Here is a 25,875-nt window from a genome sequence, read left to right on the forward strand (position 1 = left end):
GAAGGTCAGTCAGGTCAAACCAGCTTTTCTGCTGTTGTCTGCTCCGGTGCTGACAGATGAAACCCGAACAGAGAGCCGGTGAGTATAAGCTGCGCACAGGCTCAAGAATCACGACAACACTGTTATTTTAGCTGGCCTGCATTTTTACTGCACCAGTCCTGATCTGAACAGAACTGTGCATGTTTTAAGAAAGTCTTGACAAATCCTTTTAAAGGAATAATGCTCTGTGACACCTTCAGACCCCGGGGCTCTGTTGAGACCTTCAGGTGAGGCTAAGCCATAAAAAATTCCGAGACAAGTTGACACCGAAGCTCCGGTCTGTGGGTATTTGAGGTTGCGACGGTGCTCAGTGACTGTGTGTGTAATCTTTCTCTACTGATCGATATATGTGTGCAAGGCAGTGAATTTAGCCACATGTGGATGTATGTTTGCCAGCAGTACAAATGATAATTGCATCTCTGGTGTCGCCTTTAGCCAGGTTAACTGTTCAGCATAAGACATGGCATTTTTTTTGATCATGGCTTAGCAGCCTCATGATGATATGAAGTGATTATATTACAATATAATGTCATATTATTTTACTTTGTCATTTTTAAAACTTGCTTTATGTTTACACAATGCTCTTATATCACCACCTCTTAAGCTGGTTTCACAAGCTACTTGAAAACGGTTACTTCTTTGTATATCCAGCGGTTACAGAACAATGTTATCATTGATTTTGAAATCATATTTCTGGCCAGCTGGCAAATTTAAGCCCATTAGCCACTCTGGTTTTCATCTCTATGAATTGATAATGGAAAATTAATTTTTCTTCTAAAAGTGCAAAATAATACTCCTCAATGTTCACTGGCTGGTTATTAACACAATGTGATTTCTACTGAATTCTGAGGATTAGGTGCACTGTGAGATTTTATTACAGGTGATATCCTGAAAAGTGTTTTGCATCAGTAAAACAATTATATAATAACACCGTAACAGAAAATAATCGATGATGAGTTGATTTGCGACACTAATAGGACTTCCTCACAAATAATAAGTGAAAATTTGCCGGCAATGGATATTGGAAACTCCCCACACAAAAAAAAACAGTTATGAATTGTATTTATTTATTTATTTATTTCCCTAGCTTCCCGTCCAGATTGATAAGACAGTACATTTATGCTTTGAAAATTATTTACTTAAATTCGAATTTCTGAAGAAGAAACATGTTCAGTTGTGAATTATTGGCGCAGACATTCATGTGGATGTTATTTTCATAGAAACTAGCTGTCTAAAACCACATTACATGGCTACTTGTGGGCACATTCAGCAGGATAATTTTTCAGAAATTGATTCACTGAACTGAGATCTACAGAATTTTTAAGGCTGAACATGTCCGAGCCACGAAGGCCACAACTCACTTCTTCGGAGAATTAAAAGATTGGTTGCTCTTGACATGGCGTCTGATACTACGCGACACCTTCAAAGATCTGTACTCTTCAGACTTGAAAAGATTATCGCAAAAGAAGAGCATACTGGCATGATTCATCAATGGAGTAAAGAAAAAGAAACATGGATGATTGACCATCGGTATTAGAAAATGTTTATCCATAGCTGTTTTGATCATTTTTCAGACAAATCGAATATTTTCCCGTTTCAGCCTTTCAGAGGTTAAAAGAATCACTTTTAATGATGATATTGAGGTAAAGCACCATTATGATTCTGAAAAACCATTATGTGCAAAGTCGCCAAATTGAGATCAATATTTAGAGTTCTTGCAGTTACAGCCCAATATTGGATGCGACTTCGGCTGATGTGGTGCTTGTTTTTATGTAGCTGCCGCAAATGTTTACAAAAAAAAAACATTATGTGGAAAACTGTCATTTATTGATGTGGCTGTGTATAATCGTTTTTAATAGCAGAAAGCTGTTGTGGATAGAGAGATGACAGTAATCAACGATCAGACCTTTTGTGGGTTAAGGTTTAGCGAGTTTGCTGCGACACAAACAGAAATAGCGTGTTAAGATTTCCCACAGATGTGGAAGGAGTGACTCAGTTGTCCTGACCCTCCAGTCAATGTCTGTGGTGGCTCTATTTGCAACTCAGGGCAGCAGCGATGTCAGTGGCAGTCACCTCGTCTGAACTGCTTTTGGTGTTTCAACTGACAAAGTCTTATTTCAAAATGCTCAATGTTATTCAAGTCTTGGTGAGCATTGCCACACATATTGTCCATTTAAGAGATGTATCTTTATAATATATTGTTGTTGTTTTTTTTGTTTTGTTTTGCAGGAATATGAAAAACTTATCTTGTTAAGCTTTTGTAGCATGGGCATTATTCAGTGTGTTTCAATGGTAAATGTGTCTTGAAACGGCTCAAATAGACAAAACACTTTCTGAAACATGTTACTAAAAAAAAGTTGGAGGCACCAGCGTCTAAAAGTTAGTTTGCAGATTGTAACAAAATGACAAGCGCTCACCTCTGTGATTACTTCCAAAGAGAACCTACAGCAAAACTGCCATTGCTTTGTTCATATCTTGTGACCTGCATCCTTGTGTGACATAATATGAGATTGTGCTGACCATGTCAGATTAAATGCAACACATGATTTTTAAATATTAGAGTCAATTTGTTCTTAGTCATCGCCATGCGTCCCACTCTCCCGTCATTTAAATACTGTTGCTGAGCCAATTCATTCTGAACACCATTTGGTCCCTTTGGGTGTCGCCAAGAGAGCTCCGACCACACAAATGGCACGGACTCTCCGGGACCTGAAGGTGGCCTGTGGTATCTGGCACCGGGACGTTACCAGCAGATCCTTTAAGTCCTGTAAGTTGTCATTTAGAGCGGCAGTGGATCAGTCTAGCGAATCCCTGTTCCTGGTTTCTGGTTTGTCCCTTATTTATTGGTTTTATCAAGAGCCACTTTGCAAAACCCATTTTCCAGCACATCATGGGCAGGCATTTGTGCTTTAATTGAACTATTATCAGCTATTTGGTATTTAAAGCAGTGGGTGATAATGTTCTGTAATGGTGTTTCAGTGGAATTTTGACATTTGAAGTACGGTAGAAGTAATGTATGGTATATTTTCATCATTGTTCCAAACTTAATTTGATCAGCAATCATGTTTGAATAGAAACTGGAAGACTAAATCATCTTATGTCAAATAAACCTTTTCAAGACAATTATTGACAGGCTCCAAATCTCTATTGCCAACACTCAAACCTAATGATGTAGTCACCAGGTGTAGTACGAGAAGAAAGAAAGGTACGACTTTGAAACCAAAGCCTTACATCAGTTTTTTTCTGTTTTCAAAGTCTTTCAGTTGTAACGGGTGAAAAGAATGATTAAAGGTATGGTGCCAAAATAAATACTTCTTGCTGCTGCTTGGCTTGGCCCATACTTGCATCAGCAGATGCTGGATTTCACAGCAAAGACTTCAGCTTTCACATGGAAAGGGTGAGGAGAGCTTGTCAATCTGTGATAAAGACAAGTATCCCTGAATGTTCTTATCGAGGTCTTTTATTTAAGTGTAGGGACAGATAATCTGCGCTTTCTTTCTACCAGATATTTAGAAGTCTGCAAAGCTATAAAACTGTACTTTAGGAAAACTGAAAACATTTATGACCGAAAAGACGTCATAACTTAATAATGATGAAAAACTTATATTAGAAACACAAGTTATCGTTGTTAATTGTTTTAATTTTATTTACTTTTTAGGGAGAGAAAAGCATGTTTTGCACTTCCATATAAACATGTTGTGCAGTTCAGTCTTTTCGACGCAAGAAACAAACAATGTTTCAAAAAGAGTGGGAGTAAAGGCTTACACACTGCAAGGAAAGACGCTCCCCTGGTTAATGATTCAATGAACCAAAAAGACCCCCTTCCTTTTCTATCAGTACTCCCATTCCCAAAAACATGCTTTTGGGGTTAATTAGTGACTATTGATAGATCACTGAAACTGTTTTGGGTGTAACCTTTTTTTTTTTTTTTACTCATAGGCAAGTTTTGGCTCCATGTCCCCGGATGGTTAGATAAAAAAAATTGTCCGTCTTTTCAGTGTTCTGCTTTTCTAATTTGTGAGTTTAGAAATCTGCATACCTTTCCTTCACTGATTGTGCTGTAATTAACTTATCAGGGCTTTTAAGAGCAAGGTCAAAAATTGCCATTACAAATTGTTAACTGGTGACATTTTGAAGGAAAAGCCAACTTAAACTTTGACACGTCTTTGAGCGTGGAAATGAAGAATCCACCCCCAAAGCAGGCGGCGATCACAGCAGCATATCAGAACGCGCCCAACTATCACTTTCCACCATCTGAGATGTCCTCATGAACTGACAGTTTAGGGGGAACTGTGGATGCAAGACAACATCTGAAAGACCAAGAAAACTGGAAAGCTGAATCTGTAAAGGACCAGCATGCGGGACGGTTTAGCTGACACAGGAGTGGAGCGGCACTATTCCACTTGTACAGCATTGCTTGCAAAAACAAGGCTTTACATGGAAGACTCATCAGGAAACCTCACATGCAAACTCATCAGAAAAAGTCAACGTTTGAAACGTACAAAGCAACATCTGCATAAGGCAGTCACTTTTGGGGGAAAATTGTGGACGGGCAACGTTCAAAATTAAAATAATCAAATATGTGTTTCAAGAAGAAAAGAGCAGCAGTTTATAAAAAGCTGTTGTTTAAGCATTAAACTGTTCATTAGTGTTGCGTATAAGCCACGCAGACAGCCAACACAGTTCTGAGGAATTCACAAATATCTGCAGTTTTGAGTTGCAAATGTAAGCTGCCAGTAGTCAGAAAAGTCAGTATTCAAAGTATACATGCCACGATTCACAGTGACCTACTTAAAGCATTTCAGACTGAAGCATTTGAAGTGGTCCTCACTATCTCCACTCTTGAAAATCATTGAAAACTGGTGAAAAGATCTTGAAAATGCTGTGTAATGAATTCCTAAAGGTCAATGCGTAACCAGATGTGTCTTACCGCCTTTACTACCAGTTGTTAAAACGAATCCAAAATCGAGTTCAGACAAATTAGTTGGGCTTTTAATTTCATTTTTAAAAGATTTTTTGACACGTGATTAATGTGCATCGAAAAATCCCATTTTCCATCATGCTGTTTTGCAGCCGACGAGTTATCAAACGTTTCTTTAGCGTGTATGCATGCCTTCATTTTGTCCGTTGAGTTATGGATATAGTTGTCTTGTTTCTGATGACAAAAAGATCTGTGCAAACATGCACGGAGCTGTTGTGCTTATTAACATAATTATAACATGAGCTGATTGACCCTTTTGAGCAAACAAGATGGACGAGATGGACAAGTTTTTTGTTTTGTTTTTTATTTTGCATACAAAACAATCGAGCACTAATAACAAATATATGACCCTGCTTTGGAGCTTTGCAAAAAAAAAATCTTGTCTTGTCTTATTGATTTATATCTCATATGAGAAGCAAAAGATTCATCGTAGAGTTTGTTTCATTGACATTGTGTTTTTTCACCGACTCATTTTCACCCAATGTATCATCATTAAATACAGTTGAATATTTGTTGTTGTTGCAGCATCTTGTCACAGGTTGACATTTTATATCTATGTGGATATATGTGCTTTGCAGGCTGTTGCACAGACACACTAGAAAAATGGGTGATAGGAATTGTAACAAAAAAAACGAAAATGAAAATGTCCACTTTTCTGACACAATCTTGATATTGGTTATTAACACAGTCAGCCAGTGTATGTCAGCACGTGGCAGCGGCTGGCTACCAACCTGTTTATTCGGTAGTGGCATGCAGCAGACGTTTTGTCTCATGAGGCTGCAACAAATTTATAACAAAATAAAAACATACCCGGAGAATCTTAAATATATGTAAAGAAATCTCACTTGCACCTGTCCCTGGTACTACAGTCTACTGTAGATTAGGTTTTCAAGTCTCACAGCATGGTTTGTCAGAAGTTGAGGTCCAGTCTGGCTGTTTTGACTTTAATTCGAAGGCTTACAATCTGTCTGAGGACAAATACCTTGATGGGTTGGTTTATTTTGTGTGTCATGTAATTAATGATAATTGTTCTATCCTCAGCTCAAATGTATTGATTTGAATGGCTTTTAATGCCTTTTTATCTGTTTCAAGTCTTGCTGGTTTAAAATGCATCTATTTACATGACTGTTTTTGGTCAACATGGGCAGACATTGGGTGATTTTAGGCAAAAGATGAGCAGTGTTCTCATGACCTGGTCCATGAATAGTGGTCTTTTAATGAGATTTGTTTGCAGATGGTTGTGATTGCTGTGCAGAACAGGAATTGCCTGAGATCCTCTGTCAGTGATAGAAATTTCACATCAGCCATTGATGAAGCTGTACAGTATACATAGCTGTCCACTACAAAAGAAATGCAGCAGAAAATGATCAACACCTGTTGATCAATGATGCCAAAGCGATCATTGGTTTTTTTTCTTAAGTTGCTGGTCCAGGTCTACATTGTTCATGTGCTTCTATATTGAGCTTTTGCCCTGTACAGCCATGCTACTGATTCAGTTGACATTGTGCAAACTGTCATAGCCACGCTTACGGAGTCCATGTCGCACAGTGTCGTATGTAGTAAAATGATCCTTAACTCATTTTGAGGGAGAGGTGAAATCTTATTAGATGTCATTTTGTCTTGTTTCCCCACATCCAATCACAGTAGCTATTAAACTGTATATCGCTTCTGGCGCATTGTTCGGCGAACTAAATGTATGCTAAGTGAAGGTAGGCTGAAATATTTACAACACGCCTGCAGTCCGTGCCCCAGTTAGCTCCATGTGCTTGAGACAATGGATGTTAAACCTGTCATGGTGGTGCCACAGCTTAGCAACAAGTTCCTTCAGGCTGCTTCAAGTCTTTTGTAGTGGTCGGCTGCAGTCCTTGTTGTTATTATTATTCATGTATAATGATAATAATAATGGCACTATGCATGGCGCCATTCCGTGTGTGGAAAAAGCCCGCTGTCGGATCCGGTGTGTTGAGTTCTCCAGGACTGTTGACATCAGGATGGGAGTAGCCATCTTGATCTCCTGCTCTCTTGTTTGTGCAAGAGGCCAAATTCTCACAGGTCCTGTGACGCAATGTTTTCTGCTCCTCTGCAGACACAGTGAGATCTTCCTGTGCCCTCTGTTCCTGTCCTTCTGGTTACACCTGGTGAGCATGGAGCTAAACTGTTCAGTAGCATTGTGTGGTTATCTATGCACTCATCTGTCCTCCTCTCTCTGTCTCTCTTTTATTGTAACTTTCTTGAAACTAAGAATCTATTGATTGTTCTCTGATGTTGTCATCTTATCTCTGCAAAAAAAAAAAAAATCAATTTCCATGATTCTGGCTACCTACAGCTCTTATTGCCAAAGGATTTTTTTTTTTCCTTTAGAAAGCTGCCTGTCATTGCTAATCAATAGGTCATGAATTATTGAGGCTGTGCAGGTTGACAAGACGTACATCCGGCCCCGTTTGCCAGATGAATTATCCACCATGCGTGGCCTGTGATAATGCAACATATTCATAGACCTGTGTCCTCCAGACGGCATGAGATGGTAGCACTAACCAACAGTTAAGGACAAAACCCCTGTACTCCTAATCAGCTTAATGCTGGCTTATTCAAAGGCCCTCTTTCAGATAGAGCAGCTGCTGCCAGCCAGTTTGAGTAGAGGGTGTGACTGCTGGCAGTGCTCGTCGATGCAGAGAGACCGGTTGGTGATTAACAAACGTCTGTAGACTTTGGAATCTGGGGAGCCCAGTCGGATGGCTTTGTCTTGTGTTGCTCACCAATGAAGGTCTTCCAGGTGGCTTCGTCATGCTCCTTTCTCTCTCCTCCCACTGTTCCCTTTCCTTCAAACCTGCTCTCTGCATTCTCTCTCTCTCTCTCTCGCTCTCTCTCTCTCTCTCGTCTTGTCCTCTCCTCAGGGCTCAGGGTTGCACAGCTCTGAGATAAAGAAGTTCAAACATACCTCACATTTTTAGACCCCCTTGTGGAACGTAGTTGGCAACTTCCACAGAATGCGTTTTGCTATTTTTCCCTGCCACTTGCTCTGACCTATCCCTCCGTTCTTTGGAGAGAGGGTCCCAGCGTTTCTCTGAAAATCTCTTGATGCGCGTAAGATAATGTCCCTGAGAAATGAAAGGACCGAGCGAAGTCAGGCTGGCAAGAGTGCGAGGTGTTTTTCTGCTGAGCTGTGTGGGCAGAGGGCTTGGGTACACTACTGTACATCTGGCAGATAGATTTCTGTCAGCGGCTCTCCAGCGACAGGCCGCCTGCCTTTGAGGAAGAGGATCAGATCTGTGGGTCCATGTTGTGTGCTGGCTGAACACCTAAGCGCACATAGTCGGCTCCTAAAATGGCTGCCCTTGAAGCTCAGCTCAGAGGAGGATCTGAGCAGCTCAGTCGCTGTCTGTTAGAGCCCCAGCTGACTAGATGAAAGCAGTTACACAATCTCACCCATTAACTTGGTGTGGCACAGGCACTGACTAGCTGAAAAGACACAGACATCTCTGAGCCAGATGGTGGTTGTGTAGGAGGTTTTTTTTTTTTTTTTTCCCTTCTTCCCTCTCCCTGTCCGTCTTTTTCACTGGGCATTCCTCTCCCCTCTTAGGATTCTCTTGATATCCATGTCAAGGAACCTGGCATTAGGAGGCAACTCTGTTCAGAACAGCATTGAATTGCCAAGGGAGCAGGGTGGGGCCACGTGGTGAGGCTGTAACCTGACCCTGAACAACAATGGATCACCCGGTTGCCGAGGGACACACTGGCTGTTTGGCTGCCTCACAACATGGAGCTCTTCACTGGCCGGCCAGTTGGGTGTGGGAAGCAGGGTGGGATTCCCAACTGTCTCTGGCTGGATCTCAGTGGAAGTTTCAGGAAAAAGTGAGCACAGCAGATTTAAATTGATCGTGATATTAAAGCCACAGCTCACTGGTATCTGTTCAAATTAAAGCTGACACTGTAAATGGCACAGCAACTCATTTTTGTTTGTCTTTTTCCCCCCCTGTGTGCATCATTTATTTAATTACCTTTGTTAGTGAAGTTAGATTACACTTGGCCTGTTTTCTTCTGCACTGATTTCTTTTTTAACATTTAACTCTTTATCAATAGAAGTTTTTAATTTGATGAATGTATCTCGCCTATGAAGCAACTTTCTTAACAATGCATTTTATTGTTATGCTTTAGAACCCCCTGTAAAGAAGTCTAAATCAAGGTTTGTTCAAAATGTGGGAGAATGAGGCCCCATAGTGACAACTTGAACCAAATCGAGGGGCTCCGACTCTCATGCCTCACATGCTTTGTCTTGCATTATAATTCTTATTAAATCCCAAACCTTCGAATGTTTTCTTCTTCTTTTTTTTTTTTTTTTGCACTTTATAGATATTGGTGTTCCCAACCATCAAGAGTCTTTGGTAATTAATGCTATCTTTAGGCTTTGGATTTGAAATATCTGATGCATGTTTGTGTGTAGTGTATAGCTGGCACACTGTAATTTAACTCCTCTCCCATTACATGCATAATAGATTAGGTTCTAAAAAATCTTAAGAAAAATGACCTCATAAGATGTCCATACAACTTCATGTGAGTACAGAACCAGTGGCTTGGCAGACATACTGATACCCCTTGAGGTTTTTCACAATTTATTACGTTAGAACCACAAATGTAAATTATGTGATTGGGATTCAATGTTATAGACCAGCACAACAGTGTAAAGGTGAATTGGAAGGACAATGATACATGGTTTTCTGTATCTTTTCTTTTCTTTTTTTGTTTTTTTACAAATACAGAACTGAAAACTGTGACATGCAAAAGTATTCATGCCCCCTTTCTTTGTAGAACCACCTTAAGCTGCAATAACAGTTGCAAGTTTTTTGGGGTATTTGGTAACTTTGCACCTGTAGTGACTGAAATTCCTGCCCATTCTACTTTACAAATTAGCTCAAGCTCAGTCAGATTGGATGGAGAACATCTGAAAATAGCAATTTTCAAGTCAAGCCCGACATTTCCAGTTGGATTAAGGTCTGGACTCTGACTTGACCATTCGAACACATGAATGTGTTTGATCTAAACCATTGCATTGTACCTCTGGCTCTATTGTACCTCAGAGCAGCCTGCCTTTGCCTCCTGAAGAAAAGCATCCGAACAGCATGATGCTCCCACCACCATATTTCACAGTGGAGATGGTGTGTTCAGGCTGATATGCACTGCTAGTTATTCACTAATAAACATAGCATTTTGCATTTAGTCCAAAAAGTAAATGTTTGGTTTCATCTGACCAGAAAACCTTCCTCTACATTTTTGCTGTGTTCCCCCAACATGGCTTGTGGCAAATGGAATTTCTTCTGGCTTCAACAATGGCTTTCTTGCCACTCTTCCATAAAGACCTACTCATAGTTGTCCCGTGGACAGACCTAAGCTGTGGATTTCTCAAAAGTTGCCATGGCCGTCTCGGCTGCTGCTCTGATCAATGCTCGCCTGGCCCGGCCTGTCACTTCAGGTGTCTTGGAAGCTTTGCAGTCAGTTGTGCCATGCTCTTTCTATTTTCAGATGGTGGATTGCACAGTGCTCTGTGAGATGATCAAAACTTAGGAATTTTTTTTCTCTCAAACTTAACTGCTTTAAATTTCTCCACAACTTTTTCCCTGACCCGTCTGGTGTGTTTCTCGCTCCTTGTGATGCTGTTGTTTCGCAGAACAGCTGGATTTATATGTTTGTGAGCCACTGTATTTATGTTTGCCATCTGTTGAGCCCAGCTCCCTGTTTTAATTCGCTTTAACTTTTTATTTCAAGACACCGCCACCTGACATCCCAATATTAAATGTCAGTGCAACAAGTCGTCTTCATTAGTGAGTCTACCTATCCGAGAGAAGTGCACTAATAGAGCAATTCATCACTTTTTAAACTATCGGGCCTTTTTCATTTAGAGCAAATGATCAAGAAAATGTCACACTTGCCATGCAAAACATTAATCTTCTTCCAATGCATGTAAAATGTTTGGGGATTTGCTTAATAGCTTACACAAATAAATAGATCTCGCAAGGCTGACTGAGCAAGTGTTCAATGTGTCGGGTTGGAAAGTTTAAGAGTAAAGGCAGACGCTTATTTCAGTGTAATACCTGCATATAATCTATCCTGACCCTGACATCTTCAGTTTGAGTCTAACCAGGTAATGGTGTATGCTTTTTGTCCCTCCCCACACCGTCATGCTGTGAAGGTTAGCGAGAACAGCCAACAATGTGACAATGGCAAAAAAATAAGACAGTTGTTACATGCTGCACTCTTCTGTTCTTCTCATTTTTTACCAGATACACAACTGTGTGTATATCTGTGTGAGAGTTTATTCATGTGCGTGTCACCAGTGTGTACGCAGCTCTCCTCGTGCTCGCTTACAACCTAGTTGTTTTAGTGTATCGTTTTGAAATCTTACTGAAATTGATAGTCAGTTCTGCTCAAAATGAAGAAAACAGTGTGCATATCATCCACAGAGGAAAAGAATCGAAGAGGGGCCACCTGTTTATGCTTGAAGTCCATCTTGAAGAAATATAGATTAAAATCTGTTCAGATCTGGAAGGTGTCCATACTGAAACCAATGTAATTGTTTGATTTTAGTAGAATCATCCTGAAATATGAAGAGGAAAAAAAAGCAGGAGGAGTTTGGACACCTCGTTCTTTTTAAATGACTTCACACTGTGCGTCTACCCTGAGTAATAAGCAGACAAATTTGTAATAAATGAGTATACACAGAATATTTGACACACACTTTTTGGTTTTTAAATTACTTTTGGTTTAAAAAGTTGGGATATGAGTGGGGAAATTTGTCATGTCAGAAACTTATATTATATATTTATATTTTTTAATTGGCTTTAAAATACTAAATCATTCTTTTGGAAAGGCACAATTAATTATTTTATTAATTAGCTGATGTCTGTTTTGTGTGGGATGCTTGTTGTCGGTTTTAAAGCAATTACCTTTAGCCTTAAATATTTTTGAAAATATACAAAAAATATTCAAAATATGTTAAATTTACAGAAATATGAGTACAAATTGCAATCCATTTCCATAATTTTGTAAAAAAACACACACACAAAAAACAACTACTACTATGGTTTGTCTATGAACAGAAGTTAATGGTGAATGATCCACTATTGACATTACGTTGAAATCATATTTCGACTCAAAAGCTCCATTTTAGAATCCATCCCCTGCTTTAAAATCAGCTGGGCTTATCTTTGTGTTGAGGTTGGAGGTCTAGTTTTCTTGTGATGATGCTTTCATATTGACCCTGTTTGTGTATCGGTGTTGTGCAGTGGAACGCCGTACCACCGCTCCCGTGTCAGCTAAAACCCGCAGCTCTTTTGGGACTTTGCTGGTCTGTTCAGCAGATGTGTAGGTTTCCCTGTCTTGATTTCTACAGATCCCCCAAACTGCAATTTCTGAAAGACATTTCACAGAGTGGAAATTGCAACTTGGAAGCACTTTGACATCTTTTCAGAACCTCCTTCTGCTTTGTAGGCAATATTTGGTTTATTTTTTTCTGTCTTCAGTCCACGATTGTTGAGCATTGAGACAGTTCCCTACACACAGGATTCATTAATACTTCTGTCAAGCTCTGTCAAATGATTAGGATCACGTGTGAATGCTAAAATACATATTTATTGAATTTTATAATATAGTTGGATGGAGCTGTTGATGGTATAGTGTTTTTTTTTGTTTTCCAAAAGTATGTATTTTAGGCTAATTGATATTTCTATATGTGCCCTTTTGAGTGCACGCATGTGACAGACTGGAAACGTCTCCAGGGTTTAACCTTCCTTCACCTGTGTTTGTCAATCTTCTTGTGTGCAGTTATTCAGACTCCATGGCTCAGTTAATATTCATTTCCTGAAAAAACTGAATAGGAGTACAACCATGAGCCATTCAATTCGGCAATTAAAATTTAAACAGCATACACATACACTTGATTTTACCATTCATTGAACAAAAAGTACCCATGTGTACAGGATATGTTTGTGATGCATCTCATATGCTGTATATTCATATTCAGGTGAATTTGAAATGAGCATATATTGAAAAATATGTGGCGCGTCAGGTCAAGTCTTAACCTCGACTGTGGGGCGCCGGGTTTCTAGTCTGATTGTGAAAAGTAAAAACTAGACAATTCTATCATGGAATTTGCAACATCAACCCATGTTTTAAAAAAAGAAAAAGCTGCCTACACATGCAAAATGTCTCAAATCTGACATGCATGCATGTATACATAAATATAATACACTCTGCAGATACTCCCTGCCATCATGTTCAAAAGAAAGTTGAAGAAATCCGAACTGAATGGCTTGTGATTCAATAGTCAAGGTTGTAAACTGTGCCCTTTAACTGCCTATTCAATATCAATGCGAGCCACAAGTCCAATTGGAGGTTTTTACACGGTTTCAAGCCCAGATGACTGATGATTAGAAAGCCATGATGAAAGAGGTCTGAAATGATGGCCACACCATCAGCTTCCATTTTTTTCTGCCCTGGAGTCGAACCTACAAAAAAAAAAAAAAAAAAGCCTTAAAGACGTAAAGCTTTCATTTCGTGGTTGATTCATTCAATCTTTTTTTTTTCCTCAGAACAGTTGATACAATCTGATGGAATAGTCTGCTCTTAATACTGAGCTGTGGAGCTGCTCTCCAGCTGTTGCTTATCCCAAGGTAATAAAAAGGGGTCAAATCAGCCTGTAATCCCTCCTCAGTTCCTCCATTGTTCTCAGAATGAGATCTATGCTGAAAAAAAAAATAGGACCTTCTTGGTATTCTGAGTGATATTGTGAGTAGTGGATGAAATCCGCTCACCGTATGGTTTCTCGTAGAGTTTCCATCAACTTTCTAGAGGTAGAACATCTTTGTTTCTGACTTTGTGAAGCTTTACATTTGACATAAATGAGAATCTCTTAGTTGTTTGTGCCATCCAGTCATCTTCTATACATCTTCATTCACTTCAGTGTTACAGACCCCAGCTAGTAAAATGGTAAAAAATGAATTAATAAAGTTTTGTTTTACTTCGAGTTTCTGTTGGGGTTTTTTTAATCAAATGTCAAGTCCAACAAAACTATATAGTGAATATTTGTCTAACTAAAAGTCAGTACTTATAGTCAACCTTTAAAAAAAAACTGGTACCCAAGCCTTCTTTTTTTTAAATTTTTAAATTTTTCAATGTTTGTAGCATTTTCCCACAGTTTTTAAAATAATAACAGCCAGTTATTCCATGTTTTTGAAGGATGTTTGGATGGTGTTGCACCCACATTTCATTTTGGCGTTAAGAGTTGTGTTACAACAGTGTTTTTGTAATTGTATTTTTTAATTTTTTTGGCAAGATTTTCCGATCTTAAAATCCAAGTAAAACTGACACAAGTCATACACGTTTTCTGCTCACGTGGTTAAATTATGCAACACCTTTTTTAGCACCTTGCAAATTGAAGAGGCCCTAAAAAACAAATGAGGCTTATTTCTTTCTTTATATTATATCTGAGAGCACGATCACGCGCATCTGAAAGCAGTTTTTCCCCCCATTGTCTTACTTGTTCTGTGGAAGAAAAAAAAGGTGTGTCTTTCATCCTGCACCTGATTATTCTTTGTTCACAGCAGGAATCACCAGTAGTAATCATGTAAGATCATCACCAGCTCATTCTGATGGAAGGGCGCATTAAATACACCGAATATGACAACAGTGTAGCATCATATAACACAGGAGCCTTGGACTGACCCCAGTTTACACATTTTAACACATATCATTTGATGTTTCCATTTGTTCTGTAAATGATGTCCGTCTGTGCCTCTTCCGAACATTTAAATTCAATTCTCCTCATGCTTTGTTCTTTTTCTGTCTTTATAGGTTTCCCTGATTTTCCAGGGACTTCTACCCCGTTATAGTGATGGAGGTATTGCAGTGTGACGGCTGTGACTTCCGTGCCGAGTCCTACGATGACTTGAAGACCCACATACAGGAAGTGCACACCGTTTTCCTGCAACCTGCAGATGCAGATGGGTCTGACTCTCTGAAAGATGAGGATGAAGACGAGGAGGAAGAAGGGGATCTTGAAGATAAGGATAACAAGGATTTTACACCTCCTCAAGCTGGAACACGTATGCCTACCACTTCAATACACATGTCGTTCATTTATTGAGGATTAGGTAACATTGTTAGTATACGGCGTAGTGTGAGCTGTGGCTGCTTATATAAACAGAAGCAGCATCAAATCTAAATAATAAATGCAAAATATTATTGTGCTGGGTTTTGTTTTTAAAGAACATGTCTCACATATTTTCTCATTCTAGGCCCTGATCCTGCTGACAGTCCCAACCAAACATCTCAGAAGCAGACAGCTGAAACACATCTGCAGTTTTACCAGTGCAAATTCTGTGTCCGTTACTTCAGATCGAAGGCATTCTTGAGGAATCACACCAAAAAGGTGCATAATGTCGGGGAGGACGATTCAGATGCAAGCGTTTCCTCGCCAACAGCTAAGCAGCCCAGCTACACCGTTATAAGGCACAACGACCATTCGAAGGTGTATTCCTGTCAGTATTGCACATACAAGTCTCCACGGAAAGCAAGGATAATTAAACACCAACTTATGTATCATAATAAAGGTCCTTCGGCTACTGCTGGAGATCCTCCTGAGTACTCGGAGACTGGGGAGGAATCTAACTCAGCTAGTGGGCTCACGACAGGAACATTTGCCTGCGAATGGTGTGACTATCAGACTGACCAGAAGGACAGCTGGACGAGCCACGTGGTTAAGGAACACAGCGACAAGGTCAAGATAGTTTCCTGCATTGCAGATGTAGAAGGGGAGGCGGGCGCAAGCTCACCCAAGCCAGATTCTCCTGCCTCTTCCCACAGCCCTACGAGATCAAAGATTAGTTCTGATGATATTAGCGGAAAAGACGGGTCAGGAGCAAAGACGCCTCAAAATTCAGTGGCAAAGTCTGTCGCCTTTCAATACGCACAGATCAGTGCAATCACACCCAACAGCACAGGTTCCTCCATATTGTCGAAGAGGTTTGCGTCTTCAGATGTCTCCAACAGCGTCACAGAGATGGATGCGAACTTAATCAATGAGGAGCACTCCGGGAGCAGCTTAGAGGATGACGATGATGATGAAGAGTTGGGCGACATGGATGATCCCAGCTATACAGGAACCTTGTCTGCAGATGCAAAGCAGCTATTAACAGATGAGGATAATAAATTACTGGAGACTAAAGGAATTCCTTTCAGAAAATACATGAACCGTTTCCAGTGCCCCTTCTGCTCCTTTCTCACCATGCACAGGCGGAGCATCTCTCGTCACATTGAAAACATCCACCTTTCCGGCAAGACCACAGTGTATAAATGTGATGAGTGCCCGTTTATTTGCACCACCGCTCTGAAACTCGGCGCGCACAAACAGAGCCACAACTCCTCAGATTTAGACACTTTGGATCTAACCAGTGATAGCCCAGAACCTCAGAATGACAATGCAGCAGAGCCAGTTAATGGGGGGAATGTATGTTCCAAAGTCAATGGAAAAAAGACAACCAGCACATCAAACGACCAGCAGAACCCTCACCGCTGCACACTGTGCAGCTTCTCAACCACCACGCTGAAAGGTCTGAGGGTGCACCAGCAGCATAAGCATTCCTACTGTGATGACCTAGATTCTACTGTCTTTGAAAACCAGCTGACAGACCAGCCCGATTCTGAAGTGGATGCCTCTCCAATCTTGCTACAAAAAACCCAGACATCCATTTTAGGCCTCGCCACCAAAAAGTCCCTAGTAACAGGGAAAAGAGCCAGGAAGTCCATTAATGACTTGCCTTTGGATTTGTCCTCAGTCAAAAAGAGAACTCGAATTGATGAGATTGCCAGTAACCTTCAAAGTAAGATAAGCCAAAGCCAGCAGGACATGATCATAAATCTGGATGACATGGATGATGAAGATGTAGGAGAAAATGTCAGTGCTGATGAGAGTGGAAATTTTGACAACACAAACCCAATCTTTGCCTACAGCACACAACTTCATGGAAGAGAATCAGTGCTCACTCATGATGGAGGCAGAATAGGAAAACGAAAAAGCAATCCGAAGTCCAAACCTAGAAACATTCCTATATCACTGATTCTCTCAGATGATAGTGAAAATGTCTCTGTTGATCCCAACGACGGCACTATTCAAGAGAGCATTGAATATTCGGAAGAAGCTGGAACCACACGATTCTACTGTAAACACTGTGACTATCACAACAAATCAGCTCGTAGCGTCAGCACCCATTACCAGAGGATGCACCCATACATCAAATTCAGCTTTAAGTATATCCTGGACCCTGAAGACCAGAGTGCAGTCTTTCGCTGCTTGGAGTGCTACATCGAATACACAAGTTACAATGACCTGCACCAACACTACATGGATCATCACCCTGAAGCGAGCAATGTGCTCAATTTCAACCAACCACATCTATTGTACATGTGCCGTTTTTGTTCCTACACGAGCCCCAATGTCAGGAGCCTCATGCCTCATTACCAAAGAATGCATCCCACAGTGAAGATTAACAACGCTATGATCTTCTCCAGCTATATTGTGGAACAGACCCCCAAAACGGCTGAATCGCAAACTCTGAGGGAAATATTGAACTCTGGCCCCAAGAATTTTAATTCAGCAACATCGATGCCCAGATCGTCTTCAAGTCCAGTACTGAAAGCTGTTTCCAAATCCCCCGAAGCTAGTGCTGAAGCAGAACCTCTCAAAGAAGCTATGGGTGGTAATGTAGTTGTGTATGACTGTGATGTGTGTACCTTTGCTAGCCCCAACATGCACTCAGTATTAGTCCACTACCAGAAGAAACACCCGGAACAAAAGGCGTCTTACTTTCGTATCCAGAAAACCATGAAGGTCATCTCAGTGGATCAGTCACAGCCAGTTGCCAACTCCTCCTTCAGCTCCAGCATGTCTACAACTCCGAAACATTCAAGTGCAGCACTGTATGGAACAGATGATGAAATGTACTACTGTAAACACTGCGTCTACAGCAACAGATCTGTCGTTGGGGTGTTGGTTCATTACCAGAAACGACACCCAGAAGTAAAAGTGACGGCGAAATATATCAAACATGGCGCTCCCACTCCTGGTCTGATGAAGCTAATGGATGAATTGCAGATTGCAACTCCTAAACAGTTTTTGAAGCAGTTTCAAAATAATGGCCACAGCGGATCGAATAACTCAAGTCCCAAACCTGGCAATGTTGAGAAAGGTGAGGATGAGCTGTTCTTTTGCCAGCACTGTGATTATGGCAACCGCACTGTAAAAGGGGTGCTTATTCACTACCAGAAAAAGCACAGAGAAACCAAGGCCAATGCTGATCTTGTACGTCGTCACACTGCAGTCGTCCGGAGTCAACGAGAGCATGCGCAGATGGTTCAGTCAAGTAGCATCTCATCTGCGATGAACGCAGCTCCTCCAGACCCAGAAAACGCCACACCTTTGCGTTCCCTTAAGTGCAGACACTGTACCTACACATCACCCTATGTCTATGCCCTGAAAAAACACCTGAAGAAAGAGCACCCCACTGTGAAAGCCACAGCCATGACCATTTTGCACTGGGCCTACCAAGATGGTATTCTTGAAGCTGGGTACCATTGTGAGTGGTGCATTTACTCCCATGCTGAACCCCAAGGCCTGTTGCTCCATTACCAAAGACGTCACCCCGAGCATAATGTTGATTACGCTTACATGGCTAGCAAGCTATGGGCTGGTCCTGAGACCACCCATCAAGGGGGCAATCTGGAAACGAAACATTACAAATGTAAAGACTGTGCCTTTGAGGCCTGTTCAATATGGGACATCACCAGTCACTATCAGGCAGTTCACCCCTGGGCTATCAAAGGGGATGAGTCTGTGCTCCTAGACATCATCAAAGGGAATGGCCCAGCTGAAAAGATCCACCAGCAGGTCGCCCAAAATTTTGCGCCTTTGAATTGCCAGTCTGTTGAGGATGATGGCGCACTGGTCATTGCCACTCCACCTCAAGAAAGCAACCCTCATCCTCCCCACCCACGCCTTTCCATCTCAAATAATGCTTATCAGTGCACCGTTTGTCTGTCGGAGTATAACAGCCTCCACGGCCTCCTCACTCACTATGGGAAGAAGCATCCAGGCATGAAAGTAAAAGCTGCAGATTTTGCCCAGGAGGCAGATATCAACCCCAGTTCTGTGTATAAGTGTCGCCACTGTCCATATGTAAACTCCCGCATCCACGGTGTGCTAACTCATTACCAGAAACGACACCCATTAGTGAAAGTCACCGCGGAAGACTTTGCAGATGACATAGAGCATATCTCAGAGTCACAAGAAGGAGATGACAAATTTAAAACGCAAAGGCAGGGCTATGGGGCCTACAGGTGTAAAATGTGTCCATACACACATGGGACACTAGAGAAACTCAAAATCCACTATGAGAAATATCACAATCAGTCTGCCTCTGATATGTTCACTCCCTCGCTGATGCATTTCTCTTCCGGTAAAGAAATGGAGCCAGTAGCTGAATGCAGTGTTAGCAATCTATCAAGCGCAGGAAAAGTCCAGGAGGTCAGTGAGTTGGACCTTGCTCTCTCTCAGTTACCCATCAATAAGACAGAGAAGCATGCAATATTCAAGTGTCAGCTCTGCAAATACTTTTGCTCAACCAGGAAAGGCATCGCTCGCCACTATCGTATCAAACACAACAACGTCCGTGCTCAGCCAGAGGGGAAAAACAACGTGTTCAAATGCGCTCTGTGTTCATACACAAACCCCATACGCAAAGGTCTGGCAGCGCACTACCAGAAGCGTCACGACATCGACGCCTATTACACTCACTGTCTTGCAGCTTCCAAGACTTTGACCGATCAACCGAACAAAGTGATCGCTGCCCCCACATCTGATGGGGAAAATACAGAAATGACTGAAGAGCTGCGCTTGGCTGTGGAGAGAAGGAGGTGCTCTCTTTGTGACTTCCAGGCCTTCAGCAGGAAGAGCATCGTCTCACACTACATTAAACGCCACCCAGGTGTCTTCCCCAAGAAGCAGCATTCAAGCAAGCTCGGCCGCTACTTTACTGTTATTTATGCCAAAGAACCTGAGAAGATTGCCGACGATGCAGAGGTAGAGGACAACAAGGAGCGACTGGAGGTCCCTCTTCAACCTGAGCAAGACACGGATGCTGAATGGCTGCCTTTCAAGTGTCTAAAATGCTTCCAGTTGTCCTTTAGCACGGGCCAGCTGCTCTCTATGCACTACAATGACCACCACACCATTGACTTAATGAGGGACTTTGTGGTGTCCCCTCTTCCTGAGGATGAGGAGTCCGAGCTGTACCAGTGTTCTCACTGTGAGCTGAAGTTTCTGGACCTCCCTGTTCTGGCTAACCATCTGCTGAATCACAATGAGGAGTTTCACAAAAGAGCCATGAGGATGGAGAAGAGAAAGCAGGCTCTCGGCAAACAGAAACCTACGGATCTACCTGAGACCAAATTTGACAAGGTAAGAAAACATGTGTGCACTCACTGTGAGAAGTTCAGCGTTTCTGTGTTTTTTCAAACATCAAGATACTTTAAAAATCTGAATTTACTGCTATAATATCTACTGTAGTAATATTCCATCAAAGATAAAGTCTGGAGATAATTAAAGTGATAATTATACATTAAAACATTTTTTTCCTGCAGTGTGAGTATATGTGATGGTGCACATTAATGAAAAATGATAATTAGTTTTATAATAAGTTCATCAAAACCACCATACCTAATTTAGTATTGAATAATTGAATAATAAATTTACGATTTTAGTCACTTTGCAGCTTCTATTAGAAAAATTAAAGAAATATGAAATGGTGATATCACATTATGGAAAATACAGCAGGTGGGCAGTATTAATACAGATTACAAAGACTTGCCTGTATGAATTGTATAAATATTGTTCAAAAAAATTGGTTTGTAAAGTGATTTTATGACCATAAAAATGCTAAGTGAAAAATTATGTATTGCTTGTTTTTATCTGTTTTCAGGAAAATCCTGAAAATAAAGTTCCCATAGGATTCCGATGCAACTTCTGTGTAGAGATACATCCAACACTCCGTGCTATCTGCAACCATCTGAGGAAGCACGTCCAGTATGGAGAGGCCAAAGAAGGACATGTCAAAGTAAGTCACTTTTTAATTATCATCTCCATGTGAAAGTCTGAATGCAAAATTTTGAGAAAACTGCTAACAGGTGCATCTTAATAAAGATAACGATGGCAAAGCAGATGTTTCTTTAATTTAATTTGAATATTCATACGTCCAGCCATTTTATATTTATGAAGCAGAAACTGATATTTCGACCCTTCTATATCAGAAATAATGCAACTCAGTATTCCAGAGTAGTTTTTCCAATTTTATGAAAAGAAAATATACTCAACCAAATGCTTGAAATGTTTTACTTGGTGTTATGAGTGTAGATTACCCCCTCAACAAAAAAAAACATTTCACAGATGATAAGAGTGTCTGGGATATCAGTGCACTTAAATATTTTTTATTTGTGGCTAAATTCTACATTTTGGCATGTCCTGAATAGTTAATTGCAAATTATATAAAAAGGAAAACAATAATGCATTTTGATGAGTCACAACAAATTATGGATGCACTGAATCATAAAGTCTCTTGATGTAGTGAATATGTCAGTTGTGTCCCTGCTCTGTAGCGATTTCACCACATGTTGAGAAACAGAACTGATTTTCTGTTATCCTCCGTTCATCACACCAATCTGTTTTACTGGACTCAGGGTTTTGGTTTGTTTTTTTTCCAGTTTTCTTTATTAACTGCCCGGGGCTTCAAAGTAGTCTGTCAGTTTCCTCCAGTCAATACAATCACTGCTGTCCCTTTGCTGTGGACGAGGACTGGATTCGTGAGCCATAACTTTCAGGGCAGCGCCGGGTAGCCGCTCGAACATTAGTATTCCACTGAGGCTGCCAGTGAGGGGAAGAGGCCCAAGGATCCAACGCCTCACCCAAATGTAGGCCTGGTTCTCCCATCAGACAGCCTGTCTTAATGTATCTAAGATGAGATGGTTTGAGGCCAGACAGAATCCTGCACTCACTTTGAGATAGAAAAAAAGCTTCAAATTAGGCCCGATTTGGGTTAAATTTGAGTTTTCGATGTATTTTTAAAAAGTCTGCCATGGTGATGTGTGTGACTGACCAACAATTCTCAAGATGGAGCTGTGTCCATGCATGACATTCTGAACACATGGTTTAAACTGTCTTTTTTCATCCATGCACAGGGCAACAAAAAAATGTCACAAATACAAGTTTTAATTCAAAACCTCCATCGGCTGCTTATATAGGGTGATGAATTACAGGCTCGGAGTGCATTCAGGGACTGGATGGCAAGGTTCGGCCAGTGGATGCCACATCTTATTTATGGCTGCATGAAGTGCAGGGTCAGGTCCTTCCACAGAAGAATGAGTTTCCTCCAGGCAGTAAAGAAGTCATGGTGATTGTCTGCCTGCTTGTGATGGCTGCAGTAAGCGGCTTGCACTCCGGCAGACGGAGGAAGTGAAAGGAGATGGAGGAGTTTTACTTCTGCGTTTTGTTTGTGTTATTGTATAAGTACTTGTTTTTGTGTTTACTTAAAATAAGTGGGGGCTGCACAGTAGTGTAGTGGTTAACGTGTACAGTATAATATCACACAGTGTGTGGGGACTTCTTTGTGTGTGTGTATTTTCCCCTGATACTAATATTTCCTCCAACAGTCAAACCATGCATTTGCAGCTGGTCACTGTAAATTACCTGTAAATGTGTTTGTATGACGGTGTCTCTCTGTATTTGCCCCGTGATGGACTCGGGACCAGTCCAGAGTGTACTCTTCCATTACTGACAGTCTGCTGGGATTGGTTCCAGTCCCATGTGACCCGACATTGGATAAAGCAGTATTGATGATGGATAGGTTGAAAAGTGCTTATATGGGATTATATCGATAGGAGTTGCTTATCACTGGGCCAAACTTGAAACAAGAAATCAATTTGTTGTATTGAGATTTAAGATCTGCCAAATTGTTGCAGTTCTTGTGATTTTTCTTTTTGCTCATCAAAACATTTTATATTGTCAGTACACTGGAAAACCAGAGATCTCATTTTAGGTCAGGGTTAAAGTTGGCCTTAGGTAATCATTACTTCATACTCTTGAGTCGATCATGCAATATAAAAAGCGAAGGCACAGATTGAGAGAAAGCTGTAACTAAAGCTTAATTGACAGTGATTGCAGAGATACAAAAGACAGAACTGGAGGTGTTAGACAGATGCTTAACTGTGGCTCATGTGCTATTACACAAAGTGTCTAAGGGCTACAGATTCCAGACTCTAAGTGAGGAATAAAAAGCTCCTTTCCCTTTTGTTTCAGTCCTCAGATTCCCCCTGGCTAACTGTTTTAAAGGTACAGAAGAGTGGCTGACCACCTTATGAACTTTGTTTTGCAGCAGGAAGCCACAGAGGTTCCACTGACTCTGCCCACGGAGACTCTGACCAACGGGAACCTCGAGGAGAACGAGGCGCCCGAAGTGGATGGCTTCGATGAGTCTGTGGCCGCAACGATGAGCCCACCCTATTCTGCGGCTTCCGGGGGCATTGCCGTTGCCATGGAGACCCTGGATCCCGAACCGGATGTCGCCGAGGGACGTGCGGCCGCGCTCGTGGCTGCCGCCCGTGCAGTGGTGTCGGGCGGACAGCTGAACCAGCGCCTAGCCACAAGGGGTCACCCGTGTGCCCAGTGCGACAGAGTCTTCATGTCCATGCAGGGACTGCGGTCCCACGAGAGGAGCCACTCGGCCATGGCACTGTTCAGCAGAGAGGACAAATACAGCTGCCAGTACTGCCAGTTCGTCTCACCCTTCAGACACAAGTGAGTAGAAAGATGCGCGATATGTGAATGGGGGCACCTTTAAAACTGCCGTCACCCGATGAGTAGATTAGATTAAATTAGAAATTTGTCTTGGAAATGCTCCATTTATCTGGAGCTGACACAGCATTGGTGGGAGCTCCCGGCCCTAGTGGGCCACAGTCCTGCATCTTTTTAATGTCTTTCTTATCTAACACACCTGCATTTATTGAATGTGTCATCCCGAAGCTGTTCAGAAAACCTGATAACGCAGCACTCATTACGATCACGTGAATTGAAGCAGTGACATGTTTAAAACATGCAGGATTCTGACAGTCCAGGATATTACTATTAAGAAGTTACAGTCAAAAACAAATAACGGTGTTTAGAAAAAGTATTCTTAGTAGTGTTGCATTTTTAACTTTCACCCCTCTTTGCGTTACCAGTCTTTCGCCAGCTGTGCCTCAAATCATCTGGATGTTATACTCATTTTGTCCAGAGCACAGTTTTACACCTTATTCTGTTTACCCTGTCGCAATCCCTTTGAATCGCCAATCTTCTCTCAGATTCCCGGCCTCCTAGGAGAGTAAGGCAAACATTATAGCAAGACAGACATTTTGGAAGTGTGATTTGTTTTATCCATCACAGAGACACACAGAGCGAGCGGGAAAGAGAGAGTCCTCATCTCCTCTGAGCTCCCAGGTGTAATCCCTCTGTACTGTATGTGCCCTGACCCAGAAAGAAGCCGCATTCCCATGCCACCTAGGAGGCTGGCATTAAAAACACAGCTATCGTCCCCACAGGCACTCACACACTCATTCCCACCAGGGGATTGTGGGTAGATGAGTTCACCCCACGGCTCCTTGTTCTGTAGTCATTGGAAATGTGTGGCTGTTGTTTGTGAGGTAAACAGAATTGAGCGCTTTAGATGCTGCCGAAAAAACCCTGCTGTTGAAATCATCAAAGTGGATGCTGTAGAGAAGAGCTGTCTCTCTCTCTCTCTCTCTCTCTCTCTCTCTGTCTCTCTGTCTCTCTGTCTCTCTGTCTCTCTCTCCCCTGTACTCTATTCTTGTCACTTTCTCTCTTTATCTGCTATCCTTTTTTTCCTCATTTCATCCATTTTTTTTCTTCTTTTATCCTCTTATCTCATATCCTCCTGTCTGGTTTTTTTTTGTGTTTTTTTTTTTTTTATATTTCCTCTCATCGCCAGTCTGGACAGACATGTGCAGTCTCACCATGGGCACCACAAGCCCTTCAAGTGCAAGCTCTGCCCCTTTAAATCTGCCTACGTGAGTCGCTTGAAGAGCCACCTGCATAAGGCACACACAGGTAAGAACAGACAGGCACGTAACTTACATCACATATTACTACTGTCTCCATGACGAACAAGGTCTTCCCAAACAGCAACCTCTTGTGATCTTCTTTCACTTAAAAAAAAAAATGCTGCCCTTGAGTTTTCCTCTTCAAAGTAAAGCAACTGGTGGGTTAACTTTAGAAGCATCTTAACCTTTCACTCCATGCACTTCTAAATTGAGAATATTCAGCAGAATTCAAATACAGATTTTCAGACGGCCAAAATGAATATATAAAGCAAAAGAAACTTGAGTCAGTAGTGCTTATTATTTCTAAAAGATTTACTTTAAGCTATCATGACTGATAAAAAGTAGGATTTCGCGGAAATTTGCACACTACCAAAAAAAATAACGTCACTCTTGCATGAAAGATAATTTTGACAGACAATATTGTCTGATATGAACAAAATCTTTACCAGAGCCAGTTCTTTGAGGAAGCGTTTCCCGTTATTGAAGCACTTCTGGTAAGTTCCTTGTTACGGTCAGATCAGATTTGAGTGCAGTGGCTCTGCTCCTCAGGATGTTGTATGAACAAGGATGTTTGCCAAATCCATTGAACAGAAACAGGAAGCACGATGCTAAAAATTCCTCTTGGGAGCATTCAAAACACCGAAGCGTCTGAATAACACACAGCAGCA

At 41.4% G+C, this 25,875-nt stretch overlaps 1 protein-coding gene across 2 annotated transcripts in view; it reads left to right on the plus strand.

The window, feature by feature from the left end:
- The window catches only part of znf462 (zinc finger protein 462), a 51,550-nt gene that overhangs the window by 11,399 nt on the left and 14,276 nt on the right, over window positions 1–25,875 (plus strand). The window contains exons 2-6 of one of the 2 annotated variants that reach the window (XM_080509963.1): window positions 14,864–15,114; window positions 15,307–20,522; window positions 21,043–21,177; window positions 23,488–23,909; window positions 25,096–25,214. In XM_080509963.1, coding sequence (XP_080366089.1) covers window positions 14,904–15,114; window positions 15,307–20,522; window positions 21,043–21,177; window positions 23,488–23,909; window positions 25,096–25,214 — 6,103 coding nt within the window. In that variant the 5' untranslated portion in view covers window positions 14,864–14,903. The remainder of the gene's footprint in view (window positions 1–14,863; window positions 15,115–15,306; window positions 20,523–21,042; window positions 21,178–23,487; window positions 23,910–25,095; window positions 25,215–25,875) is intronic. The other variant, XM_080509964.1, reaches the window with a different exon arrangement.

Source organism: Blennius ocellaris (assembly GCF_963422515.1).
Source record: "Blennius ocellaris genome assembly, chromosome: 15".
In the NCBI taxonomy this organism is placed as follows: Eukaryota; Metazoa; Chordata; class Actinopteri; order Blenniiformes; family Blenniidae; genus Blennius; species Blennius ocellaris.